The following is a 27,098-nucleotide window of genomic DNA, read 5'->3' on the forward strand; positions in this document are numbered from 1 at the left end:
CTGCATTTAAGAGATTAAGCCCTTTTATTTAAATCATAAGCTGTTTGATTCGGGGTTAAAAGATTGACATGTCTGTTTTAAATGAAATGTTTCATCGTGTTCTGAAGCTCCCTAAATGAATTGCGGTGTCATGTTGTAAATGGTAGAAGGCCTGTGAAATGACCACTGATCGTGATGCGTTGAGATATTATATTCGAATAATATACAAATAAGTAATGTACTGTTTCTGTTTTGAATACGGGTAGTTAGGCACAATGATGATGATTATTTTAAAGTGTGATGGTGGTGGGTCACTCATCATGTTCTGGGGAGTTCGTATGTCATCAATTTTGTACACATGCGCAATTGTGTACACAACATATAAACTATGCTTTAAATTGTGTGTGGGTGTGGGTGTTGGGTGGGGAGGGGTCTCTACACAAATTTGAGGATTGCATATTTGCCTTGAGTGGTGATTATGGCTGCTGCTTCATTGCATGATGTCTCCCATCTCTCTTCTCAAAGATAATCCCCAATGCTGCTATTGCATCAGCTTGTCAACAGTTTCAAAACAAATGGGTCAAAGCTGTTGATGGTTCAGGAATGGGGAGAGAGTTATCGACCGTCTTTCAAGGTCGCGTGAATCGGAACATTCCAGATCGTTTTTAGATATCTCATCAACATAAACGATAAGTGCTGAATGAGGGGTGCAGACGGCATGGTCCCCGACTTGTGGAAATTATGAAGCGCTTAACTGCAAGGTAACAATCATTTGTATGAAAAGTGAAGTTCCCGTAAAGTATATTTATTTAAGGGACCTTTATTGAAATCTCATTTTATCAGATATTTGCATCATCAGTGAACGGGGGTTTTCCTGTTAGACAGGACAACCACCAGCTTAGCCTAAAGCCAAAGTTTCGTTTCTAATGAGTCGTGGACAAACTGGATATGACCATAGGTTTCTAAACCAATCACAAGGACTAATGATCAAACATTTCCATTTAGTTATGGAGGCAAAAATGGCTGCCTGTTCGAGTAATACTTGATTTGTCCACAAGGTGAGACTTCGCTTTGTTGTGCCGCCATATTTTGTCTTGTAAACATGAACATTCACTAGAGGCTTTTTTTTATCCAGTTATCAAAAGGTAGATTTCAAATCGGTCTTGTAAAACCTGAGCAGTAAAATGTGACAATAGGTTTAGCAGCCATGGAGTTTTACATTGTTTTGAAGATATACCCATACCCGGTGGCTGAAGACGCCAATTCGCAAATCCTGTTCAGATTGTTTGGGCCGATTTCCCCTTTTCATGTGTTTCCATCTACCGTATTTCCATATGTTTGTAGCAGAAAGGATGACCTCATCATGCCATCATGCTCCCAATTAAATCTGATGTAGGTAACTGCCTTATATTTATTACATGTATTGGTAGAAAAAAAACATGCAATCGTTTATTTTGTTCCAACAGGCCTTACATGTGCAATGTTTGAATAGTTACTTTGCCGGCAATATTTTCACTATCAAATTAATTGAGTGCTGATGTTAATTATAGTAGATATATACTTTGCTTTGAACAAATGTGAACAAAGTGAAGATTTTAATTGTTGGTAAGTTCAAACAGTGTAGATAAAAAAATAACAACTCCAGTATCTCCTTAACTTATAACACTGCACATTACAGTAACTGAATGATATTAAGCCACATAATGACAACAGGGTGTATTTCTAAAGTGCTAAATTCCACACACCAAGTGTATATGAACAGACAGTTCATTAATACCAAGCTGCCTTTGGAGGGGCTAGAAGGTTATAATCATATAACTTATTCCACTGTGTACCCATTTTCTGTTAGGTAAACAGAGGCATGTTTGAACAAACTCACCTACCTAAGGTGCGACCACATGTATCACAGTGTTTCCTTGTGGGGCAGGACTGGACTTCTAGAAACTCTTTGGAGTCAACCTGCCAAACATGGTCACCCATCTGGGGACTTTCCACACCATGATATAGCAAACGTTAAATTATTATTAAAATCACTTAATTACCTCATTTTGAATATTTGCAGCTATGTTCAAGTAGAGTCAAAGATGAAGGAGCATGTCAACTGTCAAAGATGTCTGAGCTGTGGCCAACTGGAGAAACCAAGAATACATTTTTCCTATACATTGGAGGTGTGATCGGTCTATTCTATGTAGTGGCAGTAATGATTGGGTTTTTACAAAGAAGATGTCAGGTAACAGTTTCTAACAGGGACTGTCATTTATATCATATATGCACAACTGTCACCTTATTTTTGTGCAGACAACTAATTAGTATGATATCAGTGAATCAATCACCTAAAGTGTCTACTGGCTTCTTGGGGTTGAATATTTCAACATTAAGATTTGTATGATTTCTTCAGATTTCCAAAGATGACCTGTGATTGGTCAAGTGGCTTGATTAAACAGAAATCCATGTACCATGCAGTGTGCAATCGGTTCGATTCCTTCACATGAACAAACAAGTTATATACAATAATGACCTATGTTTTTTACAGACCTACACAGTACCTGTGAAAGTCCATGTTAGAGTATTGATAACCAAGATTTTTAATCAATTAATCTTTTTCTAATCTTTTCTACACATTTCACTATTATTACAGATCCCTTCATCAGGTTCACCTGAAATATCTTGGTCATCTATAACAACTTCTGAATGATGCTAAAAGACATCATAGAATGTTAATCTTCAGTCACCCATGCTTGTCGTAAGAGGCGACTAACAGGATTGAATGCAGGTGATAACTAAACTGTCTGGACCAGACTCTACTTACAGACCGTCACCATATATCTGGAATATTATTGAGTGCAGCATAAAACTAAATTCACTCACTCAAATAGACCTACACAAAGCTTCCATGCAATTTATTACATGCAGTTGTTTGTTTGTAATTTATGGACTTTTTGTATATTTGCTCAATGTCAATTCTCTGATATCTGACAGTCATTGATTGATATTGAGGGAACAGGGATGGGGACAGTAACGACAATGATAACAAACATGGGGCTGAGAAATTGGTGGCCAGGGCTCTAATGGCTAACATCAAGATAACTTTTCTTTATGTCTGTCCTTGGATGAAAATGGTTTGGGGGTGAGGGGTGTACAAACTGCCAGGAAAGTATGTTTGGGAAATATATAATTGTTGAAATAATATGTCATTGCAGGATAATATTTATGTTTAAGGTTTCCCTTTGTTACAGCCCAATGTTGTACCACTAACAACCCCAGAAGATCATGAGAGAGTTAATGAGTATATAGTTGTAGTGAAAACATCACTATTGCCATGTAAGTAATAGAGCTGCTAATTGTATCGGGAATGTGTCAGGACATGTTATGGAGTATGTATTCAGGCACAGATGTGACCTAAATATCTTGTTGAGATGATTTGTATTGTGCTGATAAAAGGACTATTATGAAGCTATAGAATGTAATGCTTGAAATGAATAATTGACAACAAAAATACTTTCTCACACATACTGTTATCTTTTTTGCGGTTTATGAAACAGAAAGTAAGAGTATGGTTTTGACTTTCTGACTTGAATAATTTTTTTTTTTTTTTATTATTGGTTCACATGATTACTTGTAGTGTCATGTACAAAGCAGAGGTACGTATCGATGGATTATGTACAGATATATATCAACATTATGACTTGAATAAAATTAAATAAATAAATTGCCTTTGATCTCGCATACAGTCAAATCCCAGTGAGTTGAATGCCAATGTCTTGAATATTATGCATAACTTGAAGTACTAGTTGGTCCCCACCATTTTTTCTGCCACCATAGATTTACACATGTCTCGAATACATCGGCAATTCAAATTTATTGCTTGGTTCCCAGTGATGCAACTCATGGGGATTAGATTGTATACATCATGGTAGTGTATCAGGGCACTGATTCACCCATAAGACTGCATAGTACCTACTTGTTGGCCTCCTGACTAGGTTAACTCTTCCGTCATTTCAGCAAGTTGTCCAAATTCAAATCAGAACCCCATCTCGGAAGTCAGAAAGTTTATCGTTACAGTATCAAAATCACATCTCTTGCCAAAATAGCACTTGTCCAGAGTACAGTTATGGTCACACAAGTCCAGTACTGACAGGTTGCACATAACCTAATGGCTCTGAATGTGAAAAACTAAAACTTTCAGATATTATTTGACAAAGCCATTTATAAAATGATGGGACTAAAAACTAACTTACAGGTTGGAGCAATTAGACTCCCTGACACATCAATAGTGATTCTGTTTCAGATTCTGGGTGTCCACCCACCACCAAGGTGTTTGTCCAGCTTCATGGCCAGTTCCAGAACTCTGCGTTTTTCCTTTTGAAGAAGATGTCAGCAACAAAAGACATCCTGACAAGAGGCAACACTGACATATTTGTCATTCATACACCGGGTATGTTTCAGTGAAATTGTCCATTTCATTACATGAGCAAAACTCTGTTCCATGTTGTGTAAAGTTACCTGGAATATTAAAGATGACTTCTCTATGTACAGCCCTTAATTATTAGTGATACAGTAAGAGCATACCGGTCCCTTTTGGCCTGTGTGCATGGGTCATATGAATACACAACGCCGTGGTGAATATGGTCAAATGTAACATGTTATTTTTGGGATTACACTTTCTCAGTAAAGTGCAGATTATAGTAATTTTACTAGATTGAGTCCCATCCAGGATTTGAACCCACACCCTCAGAGTCAGGCACCTCTTCACCAGCAGACAAAGTCAGCCATTTAGTCACCATGGTTTCCACATGGGTCATACATGCCTTTAAATATGACATGATGACTTAAAAACAACATGACAGGCCTATATGAAGCATATGCATTGTAAATGGCGCAAAGTTAACACCTGTGACCTCATCAAAGCTATGTCATATGTACATTAATATAACCATGTTTATGGTGCCACAGGAAGTAAGGAACATTCGTCAGCCATTTCCTTCTTCTTCTTGGTATAGATAAGTGAGAATGCATGTCATATATTAACTTCCACAAAAGTATCACACAATGCATACTTCCCTAGCCCCCCTGGTGTCCTTGAAGCTGCTTCAGTTTGAAAGTATTTGAAATGCTGCATTTTCTTGACTATAGCAGTGTTCATGGTGATGTTTCAAAGTAACAGGACATTGGGTCCTGTAAGTTTCAGATGTCTGTGTGACCCACTGAAAATTCACGGGACCCACAGAATAAATTTAAGCAAACATTTCAGATTTAACATTTCTTATAATTGGCATTGAAATTACTAACATTATTTGATAACAAACATAAGATTTCTAAACACCATCAAGTGTCACATGCCACAAGTAACAACTTCACACAAAGACATTGTGAAATATTCAGTCAGACACTGGGGCTGGCAGGTTGGTGATTTCTGTCTGACCACTGGCGAATCTGTCAGATTTGTCAGAGGGTCAGATGCTATTAGTGAACACTGCTAGTGTGCGTATCCAAAAATAATGTGCATTTAACACATGCTCACATTCAAAACGTCATGTTCACTCAATATTATCGTAGTCAAATTTCAAGATACATTGCTTTTAACATTCAAAGTAAGGCATTTATGACAAATGTGTGAATTTTCTGTCAAATATAATTGTTTCAAAGCAGTTGTGGTATACTGACGTAATTAACTGTTAGCTGGTGTGTAACTTCACACACAATTTGCTGAAGTTAATGTAAACAATATGATTGATTGAAAACATAAATCAGTACGTACAATTTATAAGCAGACAGTGTGATTGCATGGTTAAAATGTGTATGTAAATTTGATCAGTTTCTTTTAGTGTGTTACATCATGGTAATTAGTTTGTATTCAAATGAATTTAAATTTCTAGGGACAGTAAGGTTCTCTGAATTCTGCATCTGTAGAGAGACTGTAAAATGTAATCGATCTATAAGATTTACTGTTGGTACCCTACAGAGGCACCAGTGATGGAAATCAAGGCCAACTCATGTGTTAAAGGACCACTAAACTCAATTTTTTGGTACTCTTTTTATCACTGCATATGAAAGACTTTTGGTTAGTCATAAACAAAACACCATTTTCTTTTAAAAAAAACTTGTGGTTAATTAATACCAAGCGCTTAAAAGTTGCTAAAAAGCCGTCTGCTTCTCTCTCGCCCGCAAACGAAACCGCAGACAGGTTACGTAACTCTGTCGTCAGAGCCCTACTGTGACGTCATAGAAGGAACGGTTTCCAGTTAAATGTATAGAAAAAGTGTAAGAAGCTCATCATTTTGTTGATTTCTCGACGTCACCAAAGACATGCCGAATTGTTGTGTTGCCGTCAAATGTTCCTTGGGGTCAGGTGATGGTGTCACTATGCACAGATTTCCAACAGACTCCGTAGTTTGTGCTTAAATTGGTTGTTAGTGTGTGCAAAGTGAGCTTTGTGGAAGCCTGTGGTACATACTAATTCGGATGGTTCGCCCCTACCACGCTTCCAGGATAGAAAATGGAGTTCAAGTCTCATCGAGTTTAGAAAATCAAGACTGCTTACTACACATTGCTGACCAAAAGGATTTTGCATGGATAGAACGCTTTCTTCTTCAGAAACGAGGTTGTGGTCGAAGTGACAATATTATCATAAGTAATATTATATTGACCCCTTATATTGACCAATTCCAAGAGTGAAATTGTTATGTTATAAGCAATGTCATGTAAAATCCTAATGTCCATCAATAAAATACATATTTTACTACCAGTAGAAATTAATTGTTCTTTTGTAAGTTGGTGAAAACCAACTTAAATAGCATTCATCCCAAGATCGGTATGTATGGTATGGTTTGTTCTCATCAAGTTAGAAAATCAAAACTACATAAATATGTATTTGAATCATTACCAAAAGGAGTTTGCATGACACAACCTGTAACATAACCTAAGCGAGGTCGGGGTCGAAGTGAAAATAATGAGCGATAAATTTCATCACTTTCTAAATTTACTTGGTTTGTAACATTCACTCACCAGTATGTAGACACTTGTCAATATACGTCTTTATACTTGGTCTCATAATCCTAATTACTTTATAATCATACTTGTATGCATTTTGAAACTTAATAAAAAGAAGCGATCTGCGAATGTATAACAGGAATGTAATATGTAGACATTTCATAGTTTTCCTATATGAATCATAATTCGCACCCACGCCCTAGTGTATGTCGTCTGCATCATTACACTCTAACGACAAAAAACAATGATTCTGTTGAAAGCTACGACAACGTATTAAAAACAAAAATGCAAATATTAAAATTAAAGTTATAGGAGCAATGTCAGGCTATTACCTTCTTCGAGGAATATATCCATCAATATCCACAAAAACAAGTGATATATAATTCTTCTGCAGATTGCCCAAGTGATGTGTCTTTTAACAGTCTAACATACGGAAACGTGATGTATCATTTCAGGTTTTTCACATTGATGTATGGTTTCACTGGTTACCCAAGATAGCACACCTGGCAACTAATTGCATAATGTGCGTCATTCTTTTTAAAAAGTTATTTAGTTAGCCAATAATGAGCAATCAATCAATGTATTGGAGGTTAATCCTTTGAAAGAAAGGTGTTGTTTTACATAGACACAGACACGACAGTGTGTATTCAGTATAGATTAGTAAATGTGCATACATAAACACTACCTTTTGACAAATCCCCCATTCAAATCCCCATAAAACTAATTAATCAATCGGTTAATTTCTTTGATCTTGTCGGGTAATCTAAGTGTTGTTACCACTAATTATACCTGTTATAAATTACTGAGCATCAAGTGAATGATGACAAATAAATAAATAAATATACCACCTAACACGGATTACAGTTTAGCGACACCAAGTGATTTTGACAGAATCATCTATGAAAACAAGGGTTGTAACTCGAAAACTAGGCAAAGCAGGAGACAAAACTAAATGATAGTAGATTGTGAGAACATATGGCTTTCATATTTCTCAACAGCTTTCGCGATTTCATGTTTGTACAAACCTGCAGACGAAATAGTTCAACCCCTGAAACGTAGATAAATACTGCACAGACCTTCATTTCCTTTACCCACTATTACTTCACAGAGACACGCCGCTTTAATTGGTTGAAATTTCGTTTGCGGCTGAGAATTTTGCACTGTTGACAAAAAGGTCGATTTAAGGTAATTAAAGATCGAAATGAGCATTTTTAATGACAGAGTTTCATTTGTAACGATGTCAGCAAGTAATTTTGCGTTTGTGCCCTATTAGAGTATATGTGACCTTTAATACCTCGGCCCAAGGACTTCTCAAATACAATCTACCATGATCCCTGACTTCTACTGAATTCAATTGATTATGTTAGAGGGGTGATATTTTTAGTATTTCTATGATTATTATATTAATATTTTTAGATGATCTAGGAGAAATTACGGCAGTTGGCATTGAAATGGTAAATGAAGTTGGCGTCAAGTCTGCATGGTAAGCGCTCTTTAATCAGCATCTTTTCTCAGGGAATGTCACTGTAATGTTACAATCTTTGGCTTAATTGAAGAAACTGACTTCTTAGAAAGTTATCTGAAAATGTTTCATCACAACTCACAAACTTCGGATGGATGTTCAAGCTGGTGATTTTTCTCATGTTGTTTCAGCCATGAAGTTCAATTTTGATTGCATGGCAACCATCACTGAAATCATTTCAAAAGGTGTTGGCATTTCCCTTTTTCCCTGTGGTGCTTGTACAGTGGTGCCAACAGGGATCAAGTGAATATGCTCAGTGACTTGGTGGAATAAACAAACTTCAATTTCATTCAAATGCATGTCAGCACTCCTAAAAGAAGGAATATTATGACTGCATCGGTTATTGATTTTCTTTGTTGTATCAGTGTTACTTGTTTTATACTCTATCCAGACACTCTACAGTCTAAGGGAGATTGTTCATGCTAATGCTAATTTCTTGCCTTGTATTTCTTCACTAGGAGACCATCATGCCTTGAGGTGTATTCGCCAGAGTTGTGTATGCAGTGGTCATCTGCTGACAACATCCCCAAGATGCTGTGTGTGCAGAAACTTGAGACCCATGTCATGCTGAATGCATCTGTGTCAAGGACCAGAACCTTAAGGTGACATGACATTGCACAACTTGAATTTCATGTCTGTAAATTGAGGACAGTGCTTCACACAGTACTAGAGATATAGCTGACACACTTCATTGAAAAAACCCTGTGTTCATAGAAAGTTGTTATATGACTATGATATTGGAAGTATACTTCCAACAAAAAGTATAGGAACACCCTAAAAATTGAAAGTCATCTATAAACTTAAACATGGTGAGTCCATTTATACTCTAAAGTAAATGCAGCTTTTTATGTTCTTAATGGCCACTTTAGATGACATGTCAGATCATGAAGTGAAGCAACAGAATGAATATTGGTTGAGTTTGAGTGAAATTAAAAATTCCCCAAAACAGTAAAAAACAAGAGTGCTGAAAACACACCAGTACTGGGTTTAATTCAAACACCCAAACACAACAGTCAAGTGATAATGATAATAATTCACTTATATAGCACCTTGTATCCCTCTGACTAGTTGCTCACTGGATGCTGTAATCAGAATCTGATTAGTCATTACCCCAGATAACCCAAGCTGCCTCTAAGGCGCTAGAAGGTCATAGTTACAGGACTAGAAGTTCATAGTCACCGGGTAACCATTTTCTGCTGGGTGAACACAGACACAGACAGAAGACAGACTTCCCATGCAGCTTGTGATGTTTCTTTTAAAAGGAGGTAAAGACAGCATTAAAGCTTCACAACTTCTTCGCTATGCCACAGCGCAGGCCTTTAAGTGCCGATAACAGAAGAGGGGTGGTGGTGAATCCATAAGATTGCTTGTTATCTTTATGTGACTCCCTCTGTCATTCAGAGACCGAAGGACAGATTTCATTCCACTGGTAGAGTACAGGACAGACCTCACTCCTGAGGACCAAGAAAAGCATCAAGGGTATACGATCGATATGTTCAGCTCCAAGCCTTCAAATTCACATCAACCTGTGCACAGTTGCCATAGTGTTACGAGTGTGTATTTTCTGTATATTTTGTTATTAATTATTATTGTGGTAGTTGTAATTGGGTCACAATATTTAAGGTTTAAGTGTTAGTTATTATGGGTCACATTTCCTACAGAGAATTATTCAAGTGGCACGCTTCTAAGGCAGTACTTTAGAGTTACCTAGCTTTGAAAAAACACCAACACTAGGCGACGACATTCTAGATCTCCCCATGTTAGTGGTAATGGTTATGTGCTCAAACTTTCGGGAAATGACTGAAAGTATATACAAACGCTGGTTGCCGTGTAGATGAACACATTATTGGAGTATACATCATCAACTGCTGCTAACGCATCTTCTTCATAGCTTTCGTCAGAACCTTAGCTGTGTTACATTCTGCCTAACTGTTTCTCTCTCGCTCTAAGACTTTGGTGAGTTTGCTATATATTTTGTGACCCATTGCCTTAGTTTTTTGTCTCATTTGTATTGTATTTGAAATTGGTATTGTGAAATTGACTTGTGACTTTGTATAACTTGCTCTCTTTGCTTATTAATAATACAATATATGAATGTTTTAGACTTGTCTTTGTTCTGTTTTGCTGGTTCACAGGGGATTTCTTACAAATTGTGTCACAGCAAATTCTTACCGTAACAACAGGCATCATCGGAAGTCTGTCTTCCACATGCACTAGGCTGTTTTGTTTGAGTGGTGGAGTGTTACAGCACCCTTGTTTTTTGCTGTTTTGGGCAATATTTCATTTCACTGAAACTCAACCAATATTCATTCTGTCATTTCCCTCTGTGTTCTAACATGTTGTTTAAAGTGCCCGTGAAGCACATAAGAAGTTGCATGTACCTTAGGGCATCAATGACCTCACCACGTACAAGTTTATTTATAACTATCAAATGATAAGGTGTTACCATACTTTGTGTTTGTAGTATGTTATTAACACCTTAGCTTCCTTGAATGCATGGTATTGTTACCCGAAAAATTCAAGTACTATAGGACAACAGTTTGGATCATGGAATGGACACACTTTTCATTATTCCTCTCACTGTGAAAGATAAAATCCCTGAAGAGATACATTGGTTATACGCACATTGTAAGTCAGCTGAACTTGTTGCTAAGTACCTTCTGAAAAATATACATTTTCTTCTTTTTTTGTGTTTTCTACTAAAACACATTTTATTTACCTGTAAGATCTCCATCATCAAGTTCATTTTCTGTGAATTAATGGTGTAAGATGAACATGGATTTTAGTTTAATCTCAAGCATGTTTGATAGTTTGAAAATAGGTAAATGAAGAGAACATATTCCTCTTGATTGCTGAAATTGTTATTTTTCCAGATAAAGACCAATGGATCCAGCCATGCTTTTATTGTTGAGGCAAAATGTTATGATTAAATAATTTCACATCTACCAAGCTTATTGAGCATGTGAGGTAACCTGACTGCCATCTGTTTGTTAAAGCGAACAGTGTTTGTTGCAGAGACAAGGCATTGAAGTATATGTCCAACCTGTGTGTGCAGCATCAGTGGTTTTCCATGGCAGTGTGTCCGGTCAGATTTGGTGCATTTTCTACAGTTGTAAGCCTGATCCTGTTCTTTTGTATGCTGGCTGTCCTTCTTGCTGGAAATCTCATAGCATTCCTAATGGTGCAGGATACAAGCACTGTATTCAGCCTGACTGATGATGAAATTATTGGATGTGTCCTTGTTACTATTGTTGCTGTCTCATTATCATGGACTCTGGAGATTCTGCTGAGAAATGCGTCCCCCTCCTCGAAATTACGGAAACCTCTCACCTTTAATGGCTTACAAGACTTGAAAAAAGAAAACATAGCATTGGAAACGTCTTACAAAGTAGTTGACTCTGCTCTAGATGACACAGTCATTGAAAGTATTGGTGTCAAAGATGTTGATGATGCTAGAACAAGACATACAAGACACCAGAATTTGCAGCTTATGTTGGGAGAGTCTGTGCCTGGTCCAGATATTTATGGGATTGCAGCTGACCAGGAAACGGGTCATTCAGATGCACATGTTTCTGCTCTACAGCTTGCTGCTGATGTCTCTGAAGATGATAAATTCTTCTTAAGTTCCAGTTCAGACCGGACAGAGTTCTGCATCAACATGGAAACTTTCTCTGATGACACCTCCAGAAGTATCAATGTTCCAGGAAACAGGTATGGTAGTGGAGATGGGTGGCAAGATAGTGAGATACCGATGCCAAATGAAATTATCCAACAATATAAAAATCAAACTGAATTTCCATCGGGTGAGTCTCTTAAGACAAGTCATTTGATACATGTATCACAGCCTCTGAGCACTCCATCTACATATCCAAAACAGACCCAAAAGACTGAACATGTGGACATTTCCCATGGTTGTTTATTGGAATGTAGTGCTATTACTGATGACGAGAAGGCAGAGTTTGCTCAAAACCTTTTCCAAGTACTGATAAGTGAATATCAATTCTCAAATCCTTTTTGTCTGGCAGAGCATTATGCTGGGATTCTGCTATCTTCTACCGGCCTGCTTTTTAATCAACCAGCCCTTGACACCAAGTTTATTGAACAATGCCTTCATCAACTTCAGCACTCTCTCAATCACAGCATATTACTGCTTGTGAATAATTTTCCAGAAAACTTTCAAGAACATGTTGAGAAATCATCACCAACAATGACAAACTTAACTACCACTCAGACTGATACAGAGAGCTCAGATATGATGGAATATATCTCAATGTTTGATCGTTTGAAGCACAACATTCCCTATCTGGGACAGACACTTGACAGTCATGCTTCTGTTACTGTGTGGGTCGACAGCTGTATGTCTCTACAACAAATATGGAGTAATGCAGGCTGCAGTACCACATCTCTCAAGGGTGGTGAAGATAAAGAACAAAAAACTAAATCTACAGAAACAGAAGACAGAAGTATATTCAAGACAGTTCAGGTGGAGTTACCACTGATATCAACCCGAAAAAATAGTTGTTTGATGTCTGCAAACATGTCAAGCCAAAATATGCATCTTGCAGGAGCTGGTAAACATGTTACCACATGCTCCAATCCAAGAAATGATGGTAAGAGATTTCTTGATGCAAGTAGAATAGTTGGCAGTGACAAGATGTTAATGTCCCACTCCCTACTTCAAGGACTATCACTTGTGATGATTCGGAACTCTTTCTGTTACATACTGGAAATGTCTCAGATTGAAATGTGCTGCAGCCAGCTTGATATTCAAGAACTCAGGAATCACCTGAAGAGAAGACTGAGTGAGATGATTTATTCCTTTGTGTGGAATGTCATTTCTCTCTCAGGGGAAACTGGCATGGGGGCACCAATAGATGAGTACACGCTGACAATGGAGATTATTGCTGCTGTCATCACCTATTGTGCATTGAGTAAGGCTGTGGAAGTTTTGAAAATCCAGGAACATATGCAACAAGTACAAAATCAGGCTCACATCATTACACATAGTGTCCTTGAAGTGGCAATGACAGAACTTCATTTTGAACTTGAGCTAGACAGAACTGTAAAGGACCTGTGTGAATCTGTAATGAAGACTGCCTCAGATGAATTGTGGGCTGATTTTCAAGATCATCTATATGTATTTTCAGAGAATGTCTTGAAACATACAATGATAGATCTCATTACCAAAATGAACGATGATCGTCTAGAGAAAACACATGGCCCTGATCCCAACTGTGAGCTTCAAATACTTCAAGAAGCATCATCAGGATGGTTCAGTGATCTTGATGAACTACCCTTGCATCCATATGTTCTTCTAGCACAGAGTCTTATCTTCAGATTTGAAAATGAGCACCTGAGTCTGTGTGACTTTTTCCAGTCTTTGTCTGAATACAATGAAGTAGAATGGGAAGTTCGGAAAGAGTGTATGTCACTGGCAAATACTTCAGTAAAAGATATCTTGAATAGGGTTCAGAAAGAGACTCTCATGTGCCATGAACAACACAAGCAGGAAACAGTAGCAGCTGTAAGAGAGAGACTAGACCTACACCTGCTACAGAGTGTCTACTGCTATGTAGAGAAGATACAACTGTCTTCACAAGTTGTTCTGCAGAAGATCTTTCAACAACTTCTGGCCAGAAATCTTGTCAAAAAGGCGGTTATGAAAGCAAAGTTGAGCTACAAGAAGGAATGCCAGGTAGGAGTATTTAGAGTAAACTTTCACAAACAGTGTGGCAGTTTAAGTGTATTTTGTTTGTTTGTTGTTAAATGCTGCTCTTACAATGATCCAGCAAACGGCAAACGATCATCACACACAATGGTGGTCTACTGGTGTCTTTTAGTTGTAATGTGAGATGAGAGACAGTGGCTAGTCCCCTCCTTATGAAAGAGATTCTAGAGCATTCTAAACTAAAACATATCTCTGTGGAACAATCTTTCTGTTGAGTATGTCAAAATATAACATGCCCTCATTAAATGTGCATAACTATTGAAAAACATATTACATATAACAGATTATTATCATTTCATGCCACCACAAATTAATAAAGATATGTCATCTTAACAAAAGTCTGCCTTCGGTGAAGTTTCTCTATAGGATATATTAGACATTATGTTTTCATTTTCTCCATAATAATGTAAATGAGTAGTATACAGAATAGCCTACTTGAAACCCAGAATTATGAATTATCACTCCCTTCATGAATACATACGATAAGCCCTTTGCCAAGGCTCTGAAATCACACCATTTCGTCAGTGGAGATTTATGTAATCCATAATTCCTTTTATTTGTTGATTATTCTCTCTGTTTCAAAGTGTTCTCTTTAAACCCCAAATACTTGCTATAAATATTTCAAATCTTTGCAAAATTCTACATCCAGTTATTTTATTTTCACTACTGTACAATTAATTATCAAAGTCACTATGATACAGTCCTAATATACCCATAATGAAAACCGTCCTATATCGACCTATATCTTAGTATTTTCTAATCCAAAATAATTGTATGACAGTAGATTTTTTAAAAACGTTTCGATTGGTCTGAATTTTTATATTTACATTTCCTATGAGGTTGAAATATCCATGAAGCAGCTATAGCCCAGTCTATCTAACCGAAATATAGGGTCAACCATGAACTCTTTGCAAAAGAAATAATACGATTATTTTCAAAGTAGGGGTATATGAGACTGAAAATACAAAAGTGTAGAAAAATCTAATGGGTGGAATATGTTAAAAATCAACCTTAGGGTTATCCCCACAAAAGTGCTTTTTATGCTTTTGTTTAATAAACATGTCAGTTTCTTTTATATGTTTTTCTTCAAACACTTAATGCATGATCAGTCCATTTGTCGCTAAGAATCATTTAATTAATTCACATAGGGTTGTTGTACTTGTAATGATATATATCGATATAAAGATATAAAGACAATCATGGGAAAAGTTAAGGAACATCGTATTTCAATGTGTAGAAGAGAACGTGCGTTCACACAATTGTGTTTTTCTTATAAACACAAGTGTTTCATTGCTTGCTTATACCATTTTGACATAAACATAAACGATACTTTCTTTCAACGTAAAGGTATTAAATGTGGATAGATTATTATTTTCTGAGTGTCACTTAAAAATATTAAGATATTTTGTGATAAAATTCCTATTTCATCGCTTTTCTGCTTTAATGTTCTGTTCACAAAAGCAGTAAGGGAATGTTCCTAACTCTCATATCCATTTTATGGATTCCATATATTTAGTCAGAAATTCAGAATTTGATTACCATTATACTTTCATCTTATGTACACAATTGCAAGTCATCATCCAAATCATCTCAGAAGACTCTGGATGAATTGCTGCAACTCGGTCTATGGCACTCTCAACATGCAACTGAGCACTTCACTCCATGTTTCCTGCAAGAACAGCTTTTGGATTCACACTTTCGTTTACAGTTAATCTGATGACATGCATACATTCTTCTGGAGCTGACAGTTTGCTACTTCTCTCAGGCATCAGGCACAGTGGAAGCATGTCAGGATTTGTTGCTGTCCACTGACACACTTGGTAGTAGACTCGTTGAGTGTGGTATGATGTTGCTTTTGATATAGGTGGGAGAGAATGCACATGAACAAAAGATGTAGCAGGCTTCTCACAAAAGTTCCTAAATCTTCGTTCATCAAGGCTCTCATTTTCTGTGCCGCTGTAGAGACAATAAGTCTTTCACCTGCGTTGATAATGTCTTGCTACAAAAGACCTGTGCACACTTGACAGTCAATGGCATGGAAGAGATTTTCTGCAGTTCGACTCCTTTGCCTAGACTAAAGATTCTAGATGTCGCATCACATCCTGTCAAAGTATGAATAACAGTGAGTATTTGACAGATGTTGCTGCCGATACTTTCCTTGAGACTGTTAATGTTCCACATCTTTGATGCCATTTTGGCTTGTTCTGATTTAAAGATAAGGGTACAAGCTGCTGAATCAGCATGACAAAGCAGAAGAACCAGGAGATCTGTGTCCGCTGCTATTAGAATGGTTGGCACACTGCACTGCTGTTTCTACAATCAGAAGGTCTGCATCTTCACAAGCTTTCATAACCCTCTAACCTCTGACCTCAGATTTTGCACTCAGAAGATCAAGAAAACCTGTTTGTTCTCATAGTTTGAGAGAAACTGTTCTTTCTTTGACGTCAGGGTCATTTCTTCAGTGAAACTTACTTTTAGACCACAGGTGCCTCTTGTCCGTCGTCAGTGTGCAGTATCTTTTGTCGAAGGTCCTGACAAGTACCCATCAAAGACTATGGCCGCATTTGTGTAGTTTCTACTGACATGTTCTGTGTAGATTTGGGAAACTGAGGAGAATGTTGAGCCAGTGGTCGATGGGATGCGTTGGAGAAGATTACCTAGTGATGCGAGTCTTCATGAATGTTCTGCTTTGGAATATCTTTGCAGTGTATCTTCCATATTGCTTCAGACAATGAAGATTTTAGCTTCATTCATGAATCCAAAAGAGTCAAAGAGTGAAGAAGGAAAGCCTTACAAGAGGTCTGAAACATTGTCAAACATGGTATCTGCTGCAGTTATCAGGCGCTGGAAAAGTAGTTGTTGGTCAAACTGCACATCTGCATCTGATTTCATTGTTACGCTTGTATTCACTGGGACTACCTGGTTGGCTTTCTTGAAATTGTAGTTGACAGCCTTCTCACCACACGTGGACTGCACAATCCTTTTTCAGATTTCCTTTGAATGTTCAATATTGACAGAATTGTAAGCTGTAACCCCTGTTGCAATGTTGTGTAAAGATCGGGCGTCATTGAAGGGTGATCTTTCTTCAAAAATGGAGAGGATGGTACAGGAATCCTCATCATCTCTGACTTTCCTAGAATTGGTTGTTTCTTTGTGTTGGTCACTTGTGTGGTACCCAACACTGAGAGAGATTGCCCTCTTGTCATACCAGCAGTGGACTTCAAACTTCTCATCAGCACCTGTTCAGTGACTAAGTCTGAAGATAACCCAGCCGAATACCTGTCACCGGATAACATGGTGTCCAGACATGACACCAGATAGTCATCTGATGATCCTGTTGGAGTCGCTGCATTGATTGCAAATAGATATAGGCTGACTTGATATACATATTGTGCCCACATGCAGCAAAATATGGCATCATTTCCATAACTGCTTGGAGATGGAGTTTGCAATTTCCTGTGCGTTCTCCTTTCAAGAACTTCTTCAGTATGTCCACCATGTCCATATAAAGGAGCCAAAGTGATGCTGTTCGTGAATGAGAAAGTGACTGCTTTGTCTTGCGAAGGACTTCCTGTATGTGACTCAAAGATGGGCTAGCGTTAATGTCATGGGGAAATATTTCTTCAGCCATGATCTTTTCAAATAGTTTCGAAGCATCACAAAGATCTACAAACAATGTGGTAGTGGATGATCCATCAGTTCGAGTACCAGCTTCTGCTGGCGTACCATCTGCATCAGAGCCTGCAGCTTTGTTGACAAGAAGATATTTGAGAACTGTTGACAAGAAGGTGTCCTCTAACAGCACGTGCAAATGCTTTCCAGCTAAGCATATGAGCAACAGCATTTGAGGCATAAACCATTTCCAGCATCTTTTGCAACCCTGTCCACCCATGATACAGGCAATGCATCTGAGAAAACTCATTTCTGTATGAAATCCTCCCAGTTGAAGAATTATCTTTTTTCAGATGGCTGTGATCAGGCTCATTGCTGACAATTGTGAGCGCCTTCCAGTAGAGAGGCTGGTTAAAGGTTATCAAGGGCTTGGAAACATAGCCAAAAGCTTGCTCTAAGATGAATGTCAGTGTAGAGTATATGCAACTTAGATCACAGGGATTCATGTCAGTATTTGGGAGAAAGGTAAAAGAAGACTTTCCTTGATGAGAACCATGTTGTATCATCTGCATCATTTGTGACCAACCTGGAATCAAATTCTTTGGCATCCATGCTATTTTCGACAAAACATCAATACCCACAGATGATTCCTCAACTTGCAAATCACATAACTTGTCAAATTTCAGTGCTGACAGAAACTCATCCTGTTGGCCATCCAAGGTCCTGACATTGTGGTCTACATTGTCTGCTATATACTGAATGAAGTTCCCTTGCTAAAACTGTGTAATAGTTGTTCCTTGATGTGCAGCAGCACTGGTTTCAAAATGCTGCACTTCACTGTTGGAGGAACAGAAGCCCATAGCATGCAGAGTGTCAGTGAGAAACTATGATGTGAAGTGATGGTGGAGCTGTATACCAAGTCCAATCTGGAGTGGAGCTAACAGGAGCCTTGGTCTTGCTACCTGAATTATAGCCTGGCCAATTGAAGCAATCTACACCTCAGCATCCTTCTCAGGTACCATGTACATTAGGAGAGTCTTCAACGATTTTGGAATGTAGTTGATATTGTGTTGAATGGATGACATCTCCTCTGATGATGGATAAGATATTTTTGAGGTGTTGATGTCCTTGATATCAGTTAATGTAAGTTTTGCTGCTGTCTTTATTAGCTTCAACTTTTCTGTAGTAGTCATTTTTGTGTGGTTGTCTAAAGTAGGCGTGGAAAACTGTTTCTGCTGTTCTGAAAGTTTGACTTGCCATTCATTTCCGTAGTGATGATAGAATCCCCAAAGTGTTCTTGTAGTTTGAGTTTCATATAATCATGGTTGATGGTACAATGCATCTCAGCAGCAGGTAAATTATTCACTGACTAAAGCTTCCCTTGAACATCCTGAGCCCATTTATCACCAAGTTCCTGAAATATTTTCTGGATGGTGCTTTGAAATTCTCAAGTTATGACAGGGTGGACTTCACAGGACCTCTTCTTTCCTGATAGATGTGCATGCTGTCCACAGAACAAACAATGTTCAGATAACACAAAGCTTGATATTTGGAAGGTGTTGGTCTTTCACTTGAATCATTTAAATGCGGCTGATGGGAAAGACTCTGTTATATCACACTTGGGTTGATATATGTCTTTCGGCATTCTTGATGAACAACTTGGCCGGATTGAACGTGCAAAGAGTCACCACGAGCTGAACTTGCTGATTTAATTCCATCCCAGCGTTTGTTCCTCGACATTACTGTGGGCATTTCTCCATTGATGCAGGAAAATATCTGAAAATAAAATAAATGAATTTTATCATATAACTGAGAGTGAAATATATGTACAAACCCTCTATTGGCTACAGCGATGATAAAATGTATCTTCATTTTACATCAAGAAAAGTAATATATCCACTTGTAACTATTTTAATATAAAAAGTGTTTTAAATTATGTAAAAAAAAATTGTCATAAAAGACAACACATGATCACTTACCTGTAGGACAAGCATCTAATAAAGTCAGCTTTCCCTTTCTGACAGAAGTAATCATGCCATTACGACTGCAAAATAACAAAAATACCATATATTTCAATGCTAATGTGTTTGAGATTTATTTATATATTCTCTTGTGTTTTTGTCATGTGTACCGTATTTTATGAGAAAATAGACTCTTTACCGAACTGAAGGCAATAGTGAACTTTATAGATGCATTATGGCATAAATGGGCTTCCATAGATTTTTTTTCTTCAACAGAATCAACACTTGAAAATGTCAATATTTTATGTTACATAGCAACAAATAAGCATTATTAGGTATAAAATGCCTACAGTTTCTGACAATACTTCCAAATACCCATTTCTATGCTCAAAATTGTCTTTTTATTTTTAAATTCATTAATCCCAAACAACAGTGTGCTGTTGCTTAAATGTGACGTGATTATTTGCCGAAGAAATAACCTTCCTTGACAAAAGGTGCTGCTGTATATAGCATCACTGTGAACTTAATTAATGCTAATGTTACATTTATAGGTTTATAAGAATAAATACTTACCCAAAAATTGATGAATTGTCTACAATTTCAATGTTGATTTCAACTTTCACCAAACAAAGGTCACCGCAGACAACTTGTGAGTTACGTCCCTTTCATACTATGGAGGCACAGCATTGCGAGCCACATTGCAAAAAATAGTGCTATATTTAAGTAAAAATATACATATTTCCACGTATTTCTAGACTTTTACTTTGTTGCTGGGTGAAACATTTGTGTTTTGTTTCAGCTAAAAGCATTTCTTTTGCAGACAGTTCACAGTTAAATCTTAGATTGACTGGACTACTATGGCATTTCTGCAAGTGCTATTCTTCAGTGACAAAAACATGTGAATGTGTTGTATAAACATGTGAATGTGTTATGTTCATCATGTGTTATTTTTACCGTATTATTAACCTGTATAAGCCGAATTTTGAAGACCAAAGAATGTTGTCTGTAGTAGGGGGTCAATCACTTTGATTAATTATCTCCCCTAAACATCTTACTTTGCTCTTTGACAACTTGATGATATGGACCTGTTGATGATGAACGTGTACGAGAATTTTTTCCAATAAAATAGGGAAAAATAGTTTATAATTCTAATTCTGTCGGATTTAACATAGTATTGTGGATACAGAACAGAAAGCACACACAGATTTTTAGAATAAATTGGTCAGTATAATCTTTATTAGAAATTATTCTCAATTTGCATACTTACATTTTACATCCAAGACTGTAACTGCGAGATGTCTTGTGGTGTGGATTGACCGCGACCATACTTAGGACCAAGACTGTAACTGGCAGATGTCTGATGCAGGGGACGGCTTATGCACGAAACATACCATTTTGACACTGATTTGGGGGGTCAAGTTAGGGGGCTGGCTTATCTATGGGGTCGACTTATACAAGGTAATATACGGTAGACTTATTTGCCATTTGTATTTCTTTTAAATCCATCTGGTCAGGTATTCCAGTAACTCTTGAAGCTTTAAACTATCATTCATAACTATTTTCACTGAGTTACATTTAAAAAAACGAAACTGAAAATGGCATGTTGTCTTACATGTGTTCTTGGATAATTTAATAACATGTGAGGAAGTGTCATAAGATGTTTCACAATGAAATGCGTAAGTCCAATACATAGGGCTTTGGTAGTTGTAATCAGGTACATTTGCATAATGTTTTCTATTTCTTCACTTTCTGAAACTGTGACTTCAGAACATAACAATAATGTGATAATTTTCCCTTGTTTCAGGGATATTATCAAAAGGCTAGCCAGCGCAATGAAGGAAATGAATTGGTGCTTGAATCATCAGAAATAGGGGAACTTACTCAAGGTAAACATGTGAATGTATGACTTTAAACATTAGTGATGACTGGTTTTAGTGTATTAAATACATGTACTGTGTTTCATATGCAGGGACTGGGAAAGGCAGGGGCCATAGGCCATTTTGCACATTAGAATAACGAATGGCCCATTAAAAATTTGATGTTTACTATTGATACATGGGCAGTGGCCCTTTCTAGATTCAGTAAATGGCTAGTAATCCTGAAAACAGCACAATGTCAAAGTTCCCAGTCCCAGTCCTTGCATATGACCACATTGATTAATGCCTTACCATATGATTCTGTGGTGACTCAGCCAACTTAAGGTGTTATTCCACTGGGCATGCTGTAGACCCATGTTGGTGGAGTTCATTTGGTGAATTTGCACCTGATTGTGTTGGTTCATCAGTAGCATGTCTGTACATGTGGTAGGGTTCGGTATTGCCAAAATTTTCGTATTGCGATATGTGTTGGCATATTGCAATATTTATTGCAACATAGAGTGAACATGTAACACATGGTTAAGGTAATGACATCATAGTTCCCTCTCATTTGAAACAATGCCACTGGCCATTTTCAGGACCCAGATTGAATTGTACAAAAGATCAATTGAAAAAAAGAAATAAAGAAAAAGCATCTGCACCAGTGTCCACAATTTGGGTTTGTTTATAAATGTTTTTACTTGTATGGTTTAAATGTTTTGCAAATGTAATTTTTTTACCAATAAACATTCTCACAACTATTAATGTATAAAAACATAAAGGAGATGCATCATCATGAAAATTACTGATCACAGTCACAGAAATTGCTGATTGTATTGGGTGAACCGGTTCATAAAAAGTGTACAGCAATATATTTATCATATTGTCAAGTTCATTTTGCACTACAGTGGAAGCTGTAAAAAAACAACAGTTGTCCAATCCAGTAAGCTGTCAAAACCAGCATACACTCCCTGTCTCATCCATGGCAAGAACATTTATAATCATTTAAGAGCTTGGCAATTATTCAACTGTCTAATCCGGCACATGGCAATGAGTCAACTGAATGTGAATTTTTACCAGTTCATCTTGGGCTGAACCTACATGATTGCTGATGAAGAGAATTTAATCTAAGTTCAGCATTGGTATACTTGTACATGTAACTAGTGAGTTGATATGTTTTATTGTGATACAGCAATGTATATGATAGTGACAAAACTGATCTAGTTCTAGTTGCGTCAAATCCTGAGTCCTGACGAGCGCCAGACAGGACAGATTCCACTGGATACTGGTTAACCAGTGTTATTGCCCACCACTTCTGAATACCTCTGGCTCAGTCTGTATTTGGAACAAACTGTCTCTGATTTTTTAAATTATTTTCCTGAATTGTCAAAGAATTATGACATTAATGCTCATTTTTTGATACCTTGTTCTACAGATCTGAAACCAATTAAACAATACCTCCAGTATGTGAAGATGGAAAGTAAGCAAAGAAATGAAAAGGAACTAAGAAACCATCTCAAGAAAACTGCCAGAAAACATAAGGAATATGTCTCAATCAATCTGCAAAACAAAGTGGACTCCTTCTATGTGACAGATGCTCTGCCCAGAGAATACACAGAGGAAGAACTGTATATTGTGGAATGGTTTGTGAGTGGTGATCTACAAAATCTACTACCATTTTCCATCAAGCCAGTTCTGATTGTTCTGATGATTCTCCTGACACTGGGTGCCATGATATACTTCATCATGACAGGAGCACAGCTGACAACCATCCAGGCCCAAGAGTGGACCTGCATGTTTCTCATCAGTTATGCTCTCTTTGGCTTTGTTTTTGAACCCCTGAAAGTTCTTTTAGTGATGGTGTGCATGAAGAATAAGTAAATTATGGGTTCTGAAGTATGAGTACACTTGTGTGCATGGTATTCTGTGCATATTGATCATGAACTTGTAAATATATGCATACTGGTTCATCTGTAGACAGTTATTGACTGACAGATGCTTTTCATTTTTAATATTATTGCTCAGTGCAACATTGAGCAAGCAATCAGTTCTTCAAATAATTGTTTGTCTTGGTTATTCTGGGTTGTAACACCCTGGAAACCCTCAATTTGAATGTTTTGCTCGTAAATTCATTAAAGCCATGAAAAGGTCCTAATTACCAGTGATGAGCCATGAGAAGACCCCAGATGTTTACTCTTCAAACAAAAGTAGGGGAACTTCATATTTAATTTACAATTGAAATAATTGGGAGATGTATTGCAGATGGGAGATGACCTTACTTGTTTCTACAGTAATCGCTCTTGAAAGATAACTGGTGTATGACGTAAAATTTGTATGGGTATGATTTTCATTTTCAAACGAAAAAATAAGAAATGGCTAGAAAACAACACTAACAACTGTGTGGTACAAGTTGGCTGTCAAACTTAATAGTCAGCAGTGATTTATTGACCTTTTGAAAGCTGTCAAAAATCAAGAATGACACCCCATGTATGGGGCTACTGCGTTGTGCATGTGTATTCCATGCATTGTGTTTAGGGGTGGTTATATTTGTTAATGCTGTACTTGGTATCTTAACTAAAAGGTCAGGCTCCCCTACTTTTCTTATGAGCATATGAAAAATTGTCAAAAACTTAAATAAAAGCATGTTACCATGTTCCATTGTGAAGGATGAACATTCAAAGCACAGTGCTGTAATTAAGAGTTACTTCCCTTTGATGATAGCTCACCCAAGTTAACCAAACTTTTGTTTGTCTGACTATTTATGTGTTTCTGTAAGGCCTTAAATTGTTGATTGGGCCTTGAAAAAGCAATAAAAAAGTCTTACATTTCATAGTTCATAATCATTACAAACCCTTTGTCAAGTGAAAGTATTTTTGTTTGGAAGAGAAGCTCTCGTAAAATATCAATTACTGCCCCAAGTGTACAAATTGTTTGTGATGCTTTTTCTACTTGTGTCAAAACTATGTTTTGTCAGCGTCATGAAGTTGAACTTTTGTCCTATACCAGACAAACCTGATAGCACAGCAAGTGGATAACTTATTCATCATTTCATCGTGGATAAACTTAAAGTCTTAGTTCTAACAGTGCCACTTGATAGGACAGCGTATCCAGCAAGCATCCTTTATAGCTATTCTGTTTCTGTCACTGTCCAGTAAGTAATTTTATCTTGAGCAAGCCATCAAGTATATTTTTAGTACGGGAATGCTGAAAATGGTAAAAAAAATATAATTGAGTAAAATAGCGTTTTAAGAACTTACACATACCCTCCATTACACTTCAGAATATTAAAAAATGAACACAAAATTTACACACTTGTCCAGTGAGTAATTTTATCTTGAGCAAGCCATCAGGTATAGTTTTAGTACTGGAACGCTGAAAATGGCAAAAACATAATATAATTGAGCAAAATAGTGTTTTAAAAATTTACATATAACCTCCATTACACTTCAGAATATTAAAAAATTAAAGAAAATTTACACACTTGTCCAGTGTTAAGAATAGTCCTAGTAATTGCCAAGTCAGAACCTCATGCCACTACCATTTACAATACATCTTGGCTGTTCAGTCATGCCTTTTGTTTGAAATATTTCTGCTGAGAAAATTATAGCTACATTGACACTGAAAGTAATGGATTCCATACGTGCATTCTGCCCAGACTGAAGTAGTTCAGTGGCCTGCTCTTCTTGATGTGCCTGAGGTTGGGTTGTTTTCACCAACAAACTGAACAATTGATTTATCAATGTCTTTTATGCCTAATGCCACCTTGTGCGTCTTCAGCAAGTGGAGGTTCATGTATCATGTTGTATCATGCTGAAAGACAAATTTTAGAAGCTTCATACCAGTGGCTATAGCAACACTGGGGATATGTTTTGTCTGGGGATTCCCACAGGATATGAAGCAGCCAAAGCGCTTTGTGTTAGAAAGATGGATGTATGGATGTATGCGTCATGGTTTAATGCTTCAAGACCACAGGTTGTTAGGGGATTAAAGAAGGAAATTACAGCAGGGATAGGTTCTCCATATATGCAGGGACTGATTCCTTAAAGTGGCAGTGTATATAGTCAAGTCTTTGGTTTCTTGATCATGTATTTGAATGAATGGTGTTTTCCAACATACTACAAGTAGGTTCTAGTTTCTGTTGGCAGATGATTTCTGGAGATGTAAAGCACCAGTTGTTTGGGAAAATTTATATACTTCAGTTTCACTGAAGCTACAAGATATCAGGAGGGTGGCCCACTTGCCTAAGTCACAGAAAGCCTGTTTTTACAGGGTGCTGTCCCTTGGTATGTTGTGGGTTTGAATCCCAGTTTGCCGAGAACATATTTCTTGGTTTGTCAGTACCTTACCATGGTGGTGACCTTTTAAAGCCTGCATCAACTGCAGCATTCCTGTGCCACCAAGCTTACACACACTATATAGCAGGTATACAGTACAAAGCAGCATTAACAAGCCAAGTTACATTAAGATTGAATTTACTATTTCAACATGATCTTAACAAGACTCCAGTCAGTTTTCAGTGTCCATTATTTTTTCACAAGCTCTTGAACTTTTTGTTCAAATTGGAATGTGTGAATTTGTTGTTGAAGTGTTCTGATCTTGTTATAGACTTTCTTGCTGTGAAGCTATACACATTTGATTGAACATTTCAGTTTTTCATCTGAATAATATCACTATTATTGTCTGTTTGGTTTGAAAGCAGACTGATGAATAATAATCATCTAGAAAACTAATAAACATTAAATGCTCAATGAAATGCTGATAGTAATCAAAACATGATACCAACTCTGAGGTTTTTGCAGAATTTGTCTTCTAAAAATATACAGGTTGTTTAACAATTGTAATCATTAAAACATTGACACAGTTCCCTATTTGTTATGAGGGAGGAGTGCAGAGAAAGGGAGAGCCAGGTGTGCGGGAAAGGGAGATAGCACAGCACAGGTTAATAAATGAATAACTTGGTCGACATTTCTGCACATGCTTCCTGAACACCTGGCTGTTCATTTCTCTACACCGCTCTGCTTTTGAGACAAACGGACTCTAATGTAACTGGCGACGACAATGCAATAACAAACAACCCAAGAGAAGTCAACAAACAGTGTTGTTTATGTAACTTAATGATTGGTGTTAATTGTGTGTAATTCAGCACAATTTGTCATCCAGGCATCCATGATTTTCTGGTGAATGTTAACTTGAAGTGCCTGCCCATGAAAAGTCACAAAATCATTACATTAATAGCCCCAAAAACCTAATGGGTGAAAACTTCTACTATGATCCATATTGAAGACATTACTATTTGAAAACCATTATGTTTTCATTTCATTATCAACACATGTGAAACATGGATTTATACTCTTTCTTTGTCCAGCAGTTTAATTGTTATTGAAATTGGACAAGAATTTGAAAAGGAATTAACTTTTCACCAATTTACTCAAGCCATTTCATCCCACATA

At 37.2% G+C, this 27,098-nt stretch overlaps 1 protein-coding gene across 1 annotated transcript; it reads left to right on the forward strand.

The window, feature by feature from the left end:
* Positions 1-1,350: 1,350 nt before the first annotated feature.
* LOC137297806 (uncharacterized) lies at positions 1,351-23,529 on the forward strand. The gene is made up of 11 exons (XM_067829760.1): positions 1,351-1,371; positions 2,042-2,209; positions 3,216-3,300; positions 4,268-4,414; positions 8,386-8,452; positions 8,950-9,093; positions 11,507-11,958; positions 12,031-12,117; positions 12,361-14,186; positions 21,597-21,678; positions 23,084-23,529. Exons 1-11 carry the CDS (start codon positions 1,351-1,353, stop codon positions 23,527-23,529), a joined length of 3,525 nt encoding a protein of 1,174 aa, XP_067685861.1.
* The last annotated feature ends 3,569 nt before the right edge of the window (positions 23,530-27,098 follow it).

Source organism: Haliotis asinina, chromosome 10 (assembly GCF_037392515.1).
Source record: "Haliotis asinina isolate JCU_RB_2024 chromosome 10, JCU_Hal_asi_v2, whole genome shotgun sequence".
Classification (NCBI taxonomy): domain Eukaryota; kingdom Metazoa; phylum Mollusca; class Gastropoda; order Lepetellida; family Haliotidae; genus Haliotis; species Haliotis asinina.